Below are 14,215 nucleotides of genomic sequence, written 5' to 3' on the forward strand. Positions count from 1 at the left end.
AATTGCAATGTAGGTATCTTATTTGGATGCTACTAAAACATACAAACAAACAAGTATATAAATAAACCAAAACACAGACACAAACCAGTTATAATCAGGGGCTTTTGAACACTGACTGTGTATTTGATGATCTTATAGAGTTACTTTAATTCAATATATTTTAGAGTCATACATTAAAATATTTAACAATTATCGATATAAGTTCATAACTGTTGAAGCTAGATAATGGATATATGAGAGTTAATAGTATTCCTTCTACTTTGTATATGATTGAAACGTTCTGCAATAAAAAAATTTGTTTTAAAGAACTACTTGGTAAAATGCTACAAAAATCATGGCATTTTGATTGTGATTATACTGAGTTTACCGATTACAGTGACATGACATCCTCATAAAATTGAGTCTCCTCAATTGGGAACAAATTTGCTCTCCATTTATTCATGATTTAAAATTTTTAATTTTTACTAAAACTGCTTAATTTTCTTTGCATTATTCTTGCACATTTTGTTAGATTCATTCCTAAACATTTTATAATTTTCATTATTACCAATGTAATCCTTTTCTAACAGGTTAATACTAAAATACAGGGCAATATTTTCTTCATGTTGGTTTCTTATCATACCACCTGCAAACAATGGCAGCTTTGTATCTTGTTTTTCAATACCTTTCTTTTTCTTCTACTTTTGACTTCTTTTTTGTTTTATCACATTGGCTAGGAACTAAAAATCCAATGTTGGGTAAAAGTAATCAGGCTTGTCTTGTTCCTTGTGGGTATTTTAATGTTTTCATTAAGATATTTTAGTGAGATTTTAATTTTTGGTATATTCTATGAGTTAAGAGTATAATTCTATATTACTGACTAACTAGAGTCTTTTTAAAATGAGAAATGGATGTTTATCAAATGCTTGACCATATTTATTGAGATGATCACTTGGTTTTTTCTTCCCCTAATCTGATAATGTACTGAATTATATTAATAGATAACCCAGTGTTAAACCATCCTTCCATATCTGGAATAAACACTATTTGAACATCCGATCCTTTGCTATATTTCATTTCCTAATATTTTATTTAAGATTATTGCATCTATTTTCATAACTCAGGTTGCCTATGAATTGTATTATTCTTTTCCATTTTTGCTTATAATTATCAATTTACAGAGTAGATTTAAAGCTTTCTCAGGATTATACTAACTTCAGAGGAGGAGTTGAAAGCTTTCCATCTCTATGCTTTATAATCATTTATATAAAAGGGAATTATCTACTCCTCGAAATTTTGGTAGAACTAGCCTGTAAAGCCTTCCACATCTGATGCCATTTTTACATGTAGATCTTTCAATATCTTATATGGTTATCATTCTATTAAGGTTTTCTACATTCTCTCAAGTAAATTTATAGTTTCTCAAGTAAAATTTACACTTCCCTGAATACTGTTTTTTTCTAGATTTTCAAGCCTATCAACATAAAATTGATATTTTAGTAAAAGTTTTCAAATCTCATTTTTAATAAACAAGATCTCTATCAGTTCATTTATCAAGAAAACAATAAACCTTCAAACTTTTCTGAGAATATTAGTCAGAGTTTAGGCCTTCTACCATTTGCTCTGTCAACTCTGTTCCTTAGCCATTGTTTGAACTGTCCATAGAGTTTCACACCTTTCTTATGATTGTTTTTCAAAGTTTTAAAAATTATTTATTTATTTTTCATTGGATGACTTGAATAATATTTATTTTTTTATACAGCAGGTTCTTATTAGTCATTAATTTTATACACATCGGTGTATACATGTATTCAATCCCAATCGCCCAATTCATCACACCATGACCCCCACCACCCCACCGCTTTCTCTCCTTGGTGTCCATACATTTGTTCTCTACATCTGTGTCTCAATTTCTGCCCTGCAAACGAGTTCATCTGTACCATATTTCTAGGTTCCACATATGTGCGTTAATATATGACATTTGTTTTTCTCTTTCTGACTTACTTCACTCTGTATGTCAGTCTCTAGATTGATCCACGTCTCTACAAATGACCCAATTTCGTTCCCTTTTATGGCTGAGTAATATTCCATTGTATATGTGTACCACCTCTTCTTTATCCATTCGTCTGTCGATGGACATTTAGGCTGCTTCCATGATTTGGCTATCGTAAATAGTGCTGCAATGAACGTTGGGGTGCATGTGTTTTTTTGAATTATGGTTTTCTCTAGGTATATGCCCAGTAGTGGGATTGCTGGATCATATGGTAATTCTATTTATAGATATTTAAGGAACCTCCATACTGTTCTCCATAGTGGCTGTATCAATTTACATTCCAACCAACAGTGCAAGAGGGTTCCCTTTTCTCCACCCCCTCTCAAGCATTTGTTGTTTGTAGATTTTCTGATGATGCCCATTCTGACTGGTGTGAGGTGATACCTCACTGTAGTGTTCACTTGCATTTCTCTAATAATTAGTGATGTTGAGTGGCTTTTCATGTGCTTCCTGGCCATCTGTATGTCTCCTTTGGAGAAATGTCTATTTAGGTCTTCTGCCATTTCTGGATTGGGTTGTTTGTTTTTTTAATATTGAGCTGCATGAGCTGTTTATATATTTTGGAGACTAATCCTTTGTCCATTGATTTGTTTGCAAATATTTTCTCCCATTCTGAGCGTTGTCATTTTGTCTTGTTTCCTTTGCTGTGCAAAAGCTTTGAAGTTTCGTTAGGTACCATTTGTTTATTTTTGTTTTTATTTCCATTACTCTAGGAGGTGGATCAAAAAATATCTTGCTGTGATTTATGTCAAAAAGTGTTCTTCCTATGTTTTCCTCTAAGAGTTTTATAGTGTCCAGTCTTACATTTAGGTCTCTAATGCATTTTGACTTTATTTTTGTGTATGGTGTTAGGGAGTGCTCTAATTTCATTCTTTTACATGTAGGTGTCCAGTTTTCCCAGCACCACTTATTGAAGAGACTGTCTTTTCTCCATTGTATATCCTTGCCTCCTTTTTCATAGATTAGTTGACCATAGGTGCGTGGGTTTATTGCTGGGCTTTCTATCTTGTTCCATTGATCTATGTTTCTGTTTTTGTGCCAGTACCATACTGTCTTGATTACTGTAGCTTTGTAGTATAGTCTGAAGTCAGGGAGTCTGATTCCTCCTGCTCCATTTTTTCCCCTCAAGACTGCTTTGGCTATTCTGGGTCTTTTGTCTCTCCATACAAATTTGAAGATTTTTTGTTCTAGTTCAGTAAAAAAAGGCCATTGGTAATTTGATAGTGATTGCATTGAATCTGTTGATTGCTTTGGGTAGTATAGTCATTTTCACAATATTGATTCTTCCAGTCCAAGAACATGGTATATCGCTCCATCTGTTGGTATCATCTTTAATTTCTTTTATCAGTGTCTTATAGTTTTCTGCATACAGGTCTTTTGTCACCCTAGGTAGGTTTATTCCTAGGTATTTTATTCTTTATGTTGCAATGGTAAATGGGACTGTTTCCTTAATTTCTCTTTCAGATTTTTCATCATTAGTGTATAGGAATGCAAGAGATTTCTGTGCATTAATTTTGTATCGGGCAACTTCATCAAATTCATTGATGAGCTCTAGTAGTTTTCTGGTGGCATATTTAGGATTCTCTATGTATAGTATCATGTCATCTGCAAACTGTGACAGTTTTACTTCTTCTTTTCCAATTTGTGCTACTTTTATTTCTTTTTCTTCTCTGATTGCTGTGGCTGGACTTCCAAAACTATGTTGAATAATAGTGGCGAGAGTGGACATCCTTGTCTTGTTCCCAATCTTAGAGGAAATGCTTTGACTTTTTCACCATTGAGAATGATGTTTGCTGTGGGTTTGTTGTACATGGCCTTTATTATGTTGAGGTAGGTTCCCTCTATGCCCACTTTCTGGAGAGTTTTTATCATATATGGGTGTTGAATTTTGTCAAAAGGTTTTTCTGCATCTATTGAGATGATCATATGGTTTTTATTCTTCAATTGTTAACACGGTATATCACATTGACTGATTTGCGTATATTAAGAATCCTTGCATCCCTAGGATAAATCCCACTTAGTCATGGTGTATGATCCTTTTAATGTGTTGTCAGACTCTGTTTGCTAGTATTTTGTTGAGGATTTTTGCATCTATATTCATCACTGATATTGGTCTGTAATTTTCTTTTTTTGTAGTATCTTTGTCTGGTTTTGGTATCAGGGTGATGGTGGCCTCCTAGAATGAGATTGGGAGTGTTCCTTCCTCTGCAATTTTTTGGAAGAATTTGAGAAGGATCGCTGTTAGCTCTTCTGTAAATGTTTGATAGAATTCACCTGTGAAGCCATCTAGTCCTGGACTTTTGTTTGTTGGAAGATTTTTTTTTTTTTTTTTGCGGTGCGCGGGCCTCTCACTGCTGTGGCCTCTCCCGCTGCGGAGCACAGGCTCCGGACGCTCAGGCCCAGTGGCCATGGCTCATGGGTCCAGCCGCTCCACGGCATATTGGATCCCCCGGACCGGGGCACGAACCTGTGTCCCCTGCATCAGCAGGTGGACTCTCAACCACTGCACCACCAGGGAAGCCCTGTTGGAAGATTTTAAATCACAGTTTCAATTTCATTGCTTGTGATTGTTCTGTTCATATTTTCTATTTCTTCCTGGTTCAGTCTTGGGAGGTTATACCTTTCTAAGAATTTGTCTATTTCTTCCAGGTTGTCCATTTTATTGGCACACTGTTGCCTCTAGTAGTCTCTTAGGATGCTATGTATTTCTGTGGTGTCTGTTGTAACTTCTCCTTTTTCATTTCTAATTTTATTGATTTGAGTCCTCTCCCTCTTTTTCTTGATGAGTCTGGATAATGGTTTATCAATTTTCTTTATCTTCTCAAAGAACCAGCTTTTAGTTCTATTGATCTTTGCTATTGTTCTTTTTGTTTCTATTTCATTTATTTCTGCTCTGATCTTTATGATTTCTTTCCTTCTGCTAACTTTGGGTTTTGACTGTCCTTTCTCTAGTTCCTTTAGGTGTAAGGTTAGATTATTTATTTGAGATTTTTCTTGTTTCTTGAGGTAGGCTTGTATAGCTATAAACTTTCCTTTTAGAACTGCTTTTGCTGCATCCCATAGGTTTTGGATCATCTTGTTTTCATTGTCATTTGTCTCTAGGTATTTTTTGATTTCCTCTTTGATTTCTTCAGTGGTCTCTTGGTTATTTAGTAACGTATTGTTTAGCTTCCATGTGTTTGTGTTTTTTACGTTTCTTTCCCTGTAATTCATTTCTAATCTCATAGCATTGTGGTCAGAAAAGATGCTTCATATGATTTCAATTTTCTTAAATTTACTGAGTCTTGATTTGTGACCCAAGATGTGATCTATCCTGGAGAATGTTCTGTGTGCACTTGAGAAGAAAGTGTAATCTCCTGTTTTTTGGGTGGAATGTCCTGTAAATATCAATTAAATCTATCTGGTCTATTGTGTCATTTAAAGCTTGTTTCCTTATTTATTTTCATTTTGGATGATCTGTCCATTGGTGTAAGTGAGGTGTTAACGCTCCCCAGTATTATTGTGTTACTGTCGATTTCCTCTTTTAAGAGCTGTTAGCCGTTGCCTTATGTATTGAGGTGCTCCTATGTTGGGTGCATATACATTTATAATGGTTATATCTTCTTCTTGGATTGATCCCCTGATCATTATGTAGTGTCCTTCCTTGTCTCTTGTAACATTCTTTACTTTAAAGTCTATTTTATCTGATATGAATATTGCTACTCCAGCTTTCATTTGATTTCCATTTGCACGGAATATCTTTTTCCATCCCCTCACTTTCAGTCTGAATGTGTCCCTAGGTCTGAAGTGGGTCTCTTGTAGACAGCATATATATGGGTCTTGTTTTTGTATCCATGCAGCAAGCCTGTGTCTTTTGGTTAGAGCATTTAATCCATTCAAGTTTAAGGTAATTATCGATATGTATGTTCCTATTACCATTTTCTTAATTGTTTTGGGTTTGTTTTTCTAGGTCCTTTTCTTCCCTTGTGTTTCCCACTTAGAGAAGTTCCTTTATCATTTGTTGTAGAGCTGGTTTGGTGGTGCTGAATTCTCTTAGCTTTTGCTTGTCGGTAAAGCTTTTGATTTCTCCATTGAATCTGAATGAGATCCTTGCCGGGTGGAGTAACCTTGGTTCTTCTCTTTCATCACTTTAAATATATCATGCCACTCCCTTCTGGCTTATAGAGTTTCTGCTGAGAAATCAGCTGTTAACCTTATGGGAGTTCCCTTGTATGTTATTTGTCGTTTTTCCCTTGCTGCTTTTAATAATTTTTTTGTCTTTAATTTTTGCCAAATTGATTACTATGTGTCTTGGCGTGTTTCTCCTTGGGTTTCTCCTGTATGGGACTCTCTGCACTTCCTGCACTTGGGTGGCTTTTTCCGTTCCCATGTTAGGGAAATTTTCGAGTATAATCTCTTCAAATATTTTCTCTGGTCCTTTCTCTCTCTCTTCTCCTTCTGGGACCCCTATAATGTGAACGTTGTTGCATTTAATATTGTCCCAGAGGTCTCTTAGGCTGTCTTCATTTCTTTTCATTCTTTTTTCTTTATTCTGTTCTGCAGCAGGGAATTCCACCATTCTGTCTTCCAGGTCACTTATCCGTTCTTCTGTCTCAGTTATTCTGCTATTGATTCCTTCTAGTATAGTTTTCATTTCAGTTATTGTATTGTTCATCTCTGTTTGTTTGTTCTTTAATTCTTCTAGGTCTTTGTTAAACATTTCTTCCATCTTCTTGATCTTTGCCTCCATTCTTTTCCCAAGGTCCTGGATCATCTTCACTATTACTATCCTGAATTCTTTTTCTGGAAGGTTGCCTATCTCCACTTCATTTAGCTGTTTTTCTGGGGTTTTATCTTGTTCCTTCATCTGGTACATAGCCCTCTGCCTTTTCATCTTGTCTATCTTTCTTTGAATGTGGTTTTTGTTCCACAGGCTGCAGGACTGTAGTTCTTCTTGCTTCTGCTGTCTGCCCTCTGGTAAATGAGGTTATCTAAGAGGCTTATGCAAGTTTCCTGATGGGAGCGACTGGTGGTGTGTAGAGCTGTTGCTCTGGTGGGCGGAGCTCAGTAAAACTTTAATCTGCTTGACTGCTGATGGGCGGTTGGGTTCCCTCCCTGTTGGTTGTTTGGCCTGAGGCAACCCGACACTGGAGCCTACCTGGGCTCTTTGCTGGGGCTAATGGCAGATTCTGGGAGGGCTCACGCCAAGGAGTACTTCCCAGAACTTCTGCTGCCAGTGTCCTTGTCCCCATGGTGAGCCACAGCCACCCCCCCCACCCCGCCTCCGCAGGAGACCCTCCGACACTAGCAGGTAGGTCTGCTTCAGTCTCCCCTGGGGTCACTGCTCCTTCCCCTGGGTTCCGATGTGCACATTACTTTGTGTCTGCCCTCCAAGAGTGGAGTCTCTGTTTTCCCCAGTTCTGTTGAAGTCCTGCAATCAAATCCCAGTAGCCTTCAAAGTCTGATTCTCTAGGAATTCCTCCTCCCATTGCTGGACCCCCAGGTTGGGAAGCCTGATGTGGGGCTCAGAACCTTCACTCCAGTGGGTGACCTTCTGTGGTATAAGTGTTCGCCAGTCTGTGAGTCACCCACCCAGCAGTTATGGGACTTGATTTTACTGTGATTGTGCCCCTCCTACCGTCTCACTGTGGCTTCTCCTTTGTCCTTGGACGTGGGGTATCTTTTTTGGTGAGTTCCAATGTCTTCCTGTCAATGCCTGTCCAGCAGCTAGTTGTGATCCTGGTGCTCTTGCAAGAGGGAGTGAGAGCACATCCTTGTACTCTGCCATCTTGGTTCCAATCCCCCTAAAAATTATTTATTTTTTAATAAATTTATTTATTTTATTTATTTTTGGCTGCATTGGCTCTTCATTGCTGCTCATGGGCTTTTCTCTAGCTGCGGTGAGCAGGGGCTACTCTTTGTTGGGGTGTGCAGGCTTCTCATTGTGGTGGCTTCTTTTGTTGTGGCGCACAGGCTCTAGGCACGTGGGCTCAGTAGTTGCGGCACACAGGCTCTAGAGCGCAGGCTCAGTAGTTGTGGTGCATGGGCTTAGTTGCTCTGCAGCATGTGGGATCTTCCCAGACCAGGGATCGAATCTGTGTTCCCTGCATTGGCAGGCGGATTTTCAACCACTGCACCACCAGGGAATCCCTCTCTTATGATTTTATTTTCCTCAACTGCTTGTTGATTTATCTTTACATTAGATGATCCTGGTTCATTTGTCTGTGGATGTTTGTTTGCCATAGCTTGCCTCTAGAGACTGTAGGGGAGCCGTAAAGAATGATGGTAGTTAGGTGTGTCAGTAGCTTATATTCAGGGTGTATTCACCGTCCCTTCTGAACATCAGTGTCCACTGTAAATCTGCCCTTCCCTTTGGCATCAATGTCCACAATAGTTTCTTTAGCTTTGGAGCAAATATCACGGAGTCCCAGTGCTCTACGTAAGCAGCAGAAGGTAAACGGACTAAATGGTGCAGTTGCTCTACTTGCTTTCATTATTTTCCCCCTAAAGCTTCTCCCATTTCTGTATCAACTGAGGATGCCTAAATAAATGCAGCATTAACTCTGTAGCATCTTCTCAGTACATATGGGGCTGTAGTTTCATCTAATCAGTAATCTATAATTTTAGATGTCATAAAAGCTCTTATCTACAGCATTATGAATTTTGAAAATTTTGGTCTTTTATAGGATTTTAGACGGAAGAGGAGTTGTACATGTGTGCTTAGTTCACTCTTTTGATAAAATCACTATTCCCTTTTGCAAAAGTTCTTCCTGCTGCTTTGGGGGACCTATTCATCCTCTGTCATTCAATACAGTCAACTTGGGTCTTCTAATAACATTACTCCTCTGGCCATAGTGACTAATTGAGAGTGGATGCATGACACAAGCACAGACAATAATACTGGGAGGAAGAATGTCTCTTTCTTTTGGAGTTTCTAAACTGGAGCTGCCTCTTTCATGTCTACCACCAGCTGAAGGAAGCCTGTCTGCAGTAGAAGGGAACAAGGCCCTTCAGAAAAAAGAAATGAAAAAAGTCTAGGAGAGATGAGAGACTGAACCACTTGCATGCATACACACACCCACATGTATTTACATACACACTCAATAACATTGTTGACTACTTAGATCCAGTTGGCTTTAGTCCAGCTTTCATCCGCTGCATTTACCAATTAGTGATCTAATAGTATACCCTCCACTTTTTTATTAATTATTTTGAGTGGAATTCCTTTCACTTGCACCAAAAATATAAAATGCACTTCTGGCTAACTCATTCACAACCTTTAGATTTCCTCTTAGATTTCACTTGTTACTGGAAACCACCCTATTTCGTAATTACTTACGTAATCATCTCTCTCCTCTCATTTGACAATAAATTCCTTGAGGACAAGAAACATTGCTTGTCACTGTGTACCCCTAGAACTTAGCACAGGCCTAGAGCGCAACAGGAACTGGATAACATACGTGGAATAATGAATATATAATTGTTAAAGCTGCATCATCTCATTTTAGTAGATGCCTGGCAGTAGATACCTGGTTAGAACCATGACTTAGGGTATCTGCTATGAGTTTTTTGACCATCATCATTGCTAATATCCAATAGCGTTCTTTGTGTGCAAGTATTCACTGCTTCTTCTAGTTTTCAGGTAACAAAAGCAAAGGACATAGCAGTTTTCCAGGTTTCTGGGTGGGTCCTTAAGGCCAAAGAAAAAATATATTCCTTAAGGAGATTCTGGTTCCCTTACAGTTCTTAAGTCTGTGGATCTGTGGTCTAATTGCATTGTCAAAACAATAGATTTGGAGAGCTCCTGGCTTGGGTGCTTAAAAGGGAATCTTCATCTCTATAAATAAAATAAGTGTCACACAGTACTTCATCCACTAAGATGGCTACAACTACAGGCATCTGCTGCCTTCGTTTTCTGCTCCATTCTGTCATTATTCTAGCTCATTCTAGTTGTCTACTGCCTTTTTCAATGTATATTGTGAACAACACTATTATATGCGAACCATTGAATGAACTACAACACATGCTGCTTACAGAGCTATACCTATTAAATTTCTAGATTATGAAAAATCTCAGGTCAAGAATAATGACTTACCGAAAATACGCCTCTAAGGTGTAACATGAAATATCTTGTAAAAGGTGAGTAGAAATTGCTAGAAACAATTGTTAAATTCAAAAATACAAATTCAATTTTCTATAAACTAAAACCCAAGAAAAGTATGAATGTGATTTATTTATGTTCTCTATTAGTAATTAGAAGTAATATTTAGCCATTATTCTTAGAAGCAATTTACATGTTTTCTTAAAATCACCTATCCACAACTAAGAAAGAAACTAAATTTCGTCAGTGTTATCTACCTTGAATGCTTGCCTGAGATTTAAATTTGGAACATTTATATGGCTGTTGTATGGCCCTTGTTTGGTTTCAGAGCCCTGAGGTCAGTATGAATAACTACATTAGTGGGGCAAGCCTCTGCTTCCTCTATGAAAGGTTGTTAATTTAAAAAATGGTATTTGCACCAAAGGTTATCAGACACTTCTAAAATGTCATAAAATATTGTAGCATAACACTTGCTTTGGTTAATCCTTTAAAATTCTATGAACGGGTTAATTCCTTAAGACCCAATAGCCCTTCCTTAAGGACTTTTTTTTTATAGCTCTGGTCAGCTTGGGGAAAATACAAAAGACAATAGAAAATAAATGAGCCAATCCTTGTCTGCTTTCTCCATTTTATCTTTCCATAAGCATAAATGTCACCTAAATATAACCTTACAATGGAGAAGAAAGGCACGATTGTGTAATTAACAAAGGGAAAAGGGAGTTCTTTATGAAACTTTTTTTCTTGATGATTCTAAATGTCTGCATATGCTGCTATTGAAGCCACTATCATTTTCCCAAAGTTTTGCTGAATAGATGAGATAGGATTGTATTCCTAACAGATAATTACTGCAATGCTGTCACACTGTATGATGTAATTCTGACATGGAAACTTTGTCAGTGAAACTTCGTCAAGTGACACCTAATTTAAGCTACAGTATGAGGAGACTGCAAAGGAGAAACTTTAAGGAAAGTCAAAAGCAAAAAGGGTTCCTTGTTTTCCTTCAGCTCATTTAAAAGGCCAGCATTAGAACAAGTACCCAAGTGGAGACTGAGACACAGTGACTGAGGTGTTTAATGAAGTAAGCAATTTATAAAGTGCAGAATAACAATACTAGGGAAGACAGAACATTTGGCACATTCCATCTGGTTCTTAATATCAGGGAAATTATAAAGATAATGTAAATATCCCCTTATTCACTTTATTTATTTTTTAATAAATTAATTTTATTATTTATTTATTTTTGGCTGCATTGGGTCTTTGTTGCTGCACACGGGCTTTCTCTCATTGCGACAAGCGGGGGCTACTCTTCGTTGCAGTGGGCGGGCTTCTCATTGCGGTGGCTTCTCTTGTTGTGGAGCATGGGCTCTAGGCATGTGGATTTCAGTAGTTGTGGCCCACGTGCTTCAGTAGTTGTGCCTTGCGGGCTCTAGAGTGCAGGCTCAGTATTTGTGGCACACGGGCTTAGTTGCTCCGCGGCATGAGGGATCGTCCCGGACCAGGACTTGAACCTGTGTCCCCTGCACTGGCAGGCAGATTCTTAACCACTGCGCCACCACGGAAGTCCCATCCCTTATTCACTTTATGTCTGACCGTGGCCATTCCCATCTCCTATATTTCTAGGCAATACAGCCTCCTCAAGCAGTTGAGAATCTAAGGAGTACTTCTGATGGCATCTTTAGCCTCCTTAAGATGTTCTCTTACCCAGGATTCATTTAGTAAATACATATATGTGATTATATGTAAGGCTGTTCAAAAGTATCTTTAAGTAGACTATTTCTTGTAGAACTGCTATTATATGCACTGTCACTGAATCACTTATGTCATATTACGAGGGGTTACTATGTCCTGCATTATACTATATGCTGTGTAGAAAAATAGCACACCATCCTTGCCTTCAAGGAAATTACAGTTGGATTATGTTAACTATATCAATCCACAGGAAACAATTTGGAAACCATAAACATGGTACAGATTTACATGCTTATTGGTGCGCTCAGAGTAGCCAGTATTCAGCAGAAAGAGATCAATTAGAATAAAATAATAGAACATGATTAAAGAGTTTGTCTAAGCCCTTCCTTTGAGATGTGATGCAATTAAGGAAGGTCTGCTTCATTGAGGAAGTGGGATTTGAATTAGGCCTTAAACAATGAGTACACTGAAAATAAATATGAAATTAGAGATGTAACAGAATTAATTTATCTCACTTTTCCTGATTTTATTTGTATGAAGACGTACATACTCTATCCAACTGAGCTTTGTCAAATAATCCATAAATACATAAAGTATACATGATTAACAATGCCTTTAATGCCAAAAGACAGATTACTTTCTTAATCCAAACCTCACTCTATGTAATTATTTTTTGCAAACTACTAGTTGGTTATATTAACACTTGAGTAATCTTGACAAGAAGTTGCTTTCAGCTGTTAAAGATCCAGATGCTGATCAGCATGCATTAAGTGATTCCGCTTAATTGGTTCCATCTAGATAAATTACTTACCTCAGTTCCTATCACAATTTCTTCCCTGGCAGAGAAGAACAGAAACTCATATAGCTTGTAGTGTTGAAATAAGCTGAAATACAAAATAAATGTGGAAAGCTGATAAGTTTATTTCAGGAAGAAAGAGCAAATATGTAAGAATATTTATTACAGGAAAGTTGTTTGAATTGACCAAGCTAAAGATATTAAACACTAATATGAAGTTAGCCACTTCCTTTACTCCAAAATAAGTTGCCCAGAAATGCTAAGCAATTAAAGGTTTATTTTTTTTGAGACACTGACAATATAACATAGTACCTAAATTAACATCAGTAAACTAATCTGTGATGAGTGGATAGGTTTGGGGTAGATTTCATCTTGACTTTTCCTGGCTCACAACCAAATATTGCACTGCCTCTAAATAACACCAAACTTCACATTCTTTTTCATGTTTTGCTCCAAACTGGAGTCAATTTCCTCTCATATGAATAGCACTGAATTCTATAGGCTACTTCCATATCAATTACTTCTCACATTCTCAAACTGTTTCAAGGTTAAGGTAATTTCTGATAACACCTGAAGAATGATGCAACATTAACTGGAATACTTTTTAGATGAATGATTTTCTTGAAGAATATTCCATTACACATCAAAGAGAAGAATTAATTTGAGAAAGATAATTTCTTTAGCTCCTACCTGAAAGACTAAATGGTCAGTGTATAAAAACTATAAAGAGCTAAAAGAGCTTAAAAATATATAGTTCAAGTAAGATTAAAGATCTCAGCAATGTGTTACTGAGAGTTAAAAATTTACTGAAGGGTTGACTTCTAATATCCTGTTTGTGATAATATTTGAATTTTTCTAATTCTCTTCCTGCTGGTTGGGAAAATTAATAGACTCATAATACAGCAAAATGCTGAAGAACAAAAAATTGTCTTAGTGGTTTCTCTTTCACTCTGGTGCCTTTTGCTATTTAAGAAAATTGATTTTAATATAACTGAGAAATTAACATTTGCAAAATGTAGCTACAGAGCATGTATAATAATGGCTTCTCCTGAATGCTGTAATGGATCAAAGTTTCAATTCATTTGAAATCAACGAAGAAATCCTCAGGCAGCTGGGTCTCTCTGAGTTATATTAGCAGTTGAGCTCACTACTAACACAATCCATTAAACTGATGGGTGTACAGACTCAGTCATGGTTTGTTTTGTTTTGTTTTGGTTTTGACTACACTCAAATTAGTCATCAACATACAGAAAACTAGCTTAGCTTTTGACATTACTTTGACCTGTTGGCTAGAAAATACAAGATTAGTGAAGTTTGATGATTCAATGAAGCAAAATAAATTCAAACTCTCCTTCCCTTACATTGGTTACCTAGAGAAAGCTTCAAGGTTAAAACTATTACATTATCAGTAACTGACTTTGAGTAGAAAAATTAAGGACTGTAGAATATTTTGGAAATAGCTTGGCTTCTTCTCAGTTAACTAGTCTAAAACTTTCCTTTCCCCATCTTGTGTCACACAACAAAGTCAATTCATGAATCTTTCTTCCTGCAATTTCATAATCTTTCCACGTTATTCTCCTTATTGCATACAACAGTTATTAGATTATCCCATACCAAA

The 14,215-nt window shown here is 37.0% G+C and overlaps 1 protein-coding gene across 1 annotated transcript in view; it reads right to left on the reverse strand.

The window, feature by feature from the left end:
• The window catches only part of CABCOCO1 (ciliary associated calcium binding coiled-coil 1), a 125,833-nt gene that overhangs the window by 75,395 nt on the left and 36,223 nt on the right, over positions 1 to 14,215 (reverse strand). The window contains exon 5 of the mRNA XM_065894564.1: positions 12,613 to 12,685. Within this exon, the coding sequence (XP_065750636.1) occupies positions 12,613 to 12,685 (73 nt within the window). The remainder of the gene's footprint in view (positions 1 to 12,612; positions 12,686 to 14,215) is intronic.

Source organism: Phocoena phocoena, chromosome 16 (assembly GCF_963924675.1).
Source record: "Phocoena phocoena chromosome 16, mPhoPho1.1, whole genome shotgun sequence".
Lineage (NCBI taxonomy): Eukaryota > Metazoa > Chordata > Mammalia > Artiodactyla > Phocoenidae > Phocoena > Phocoena phocoena.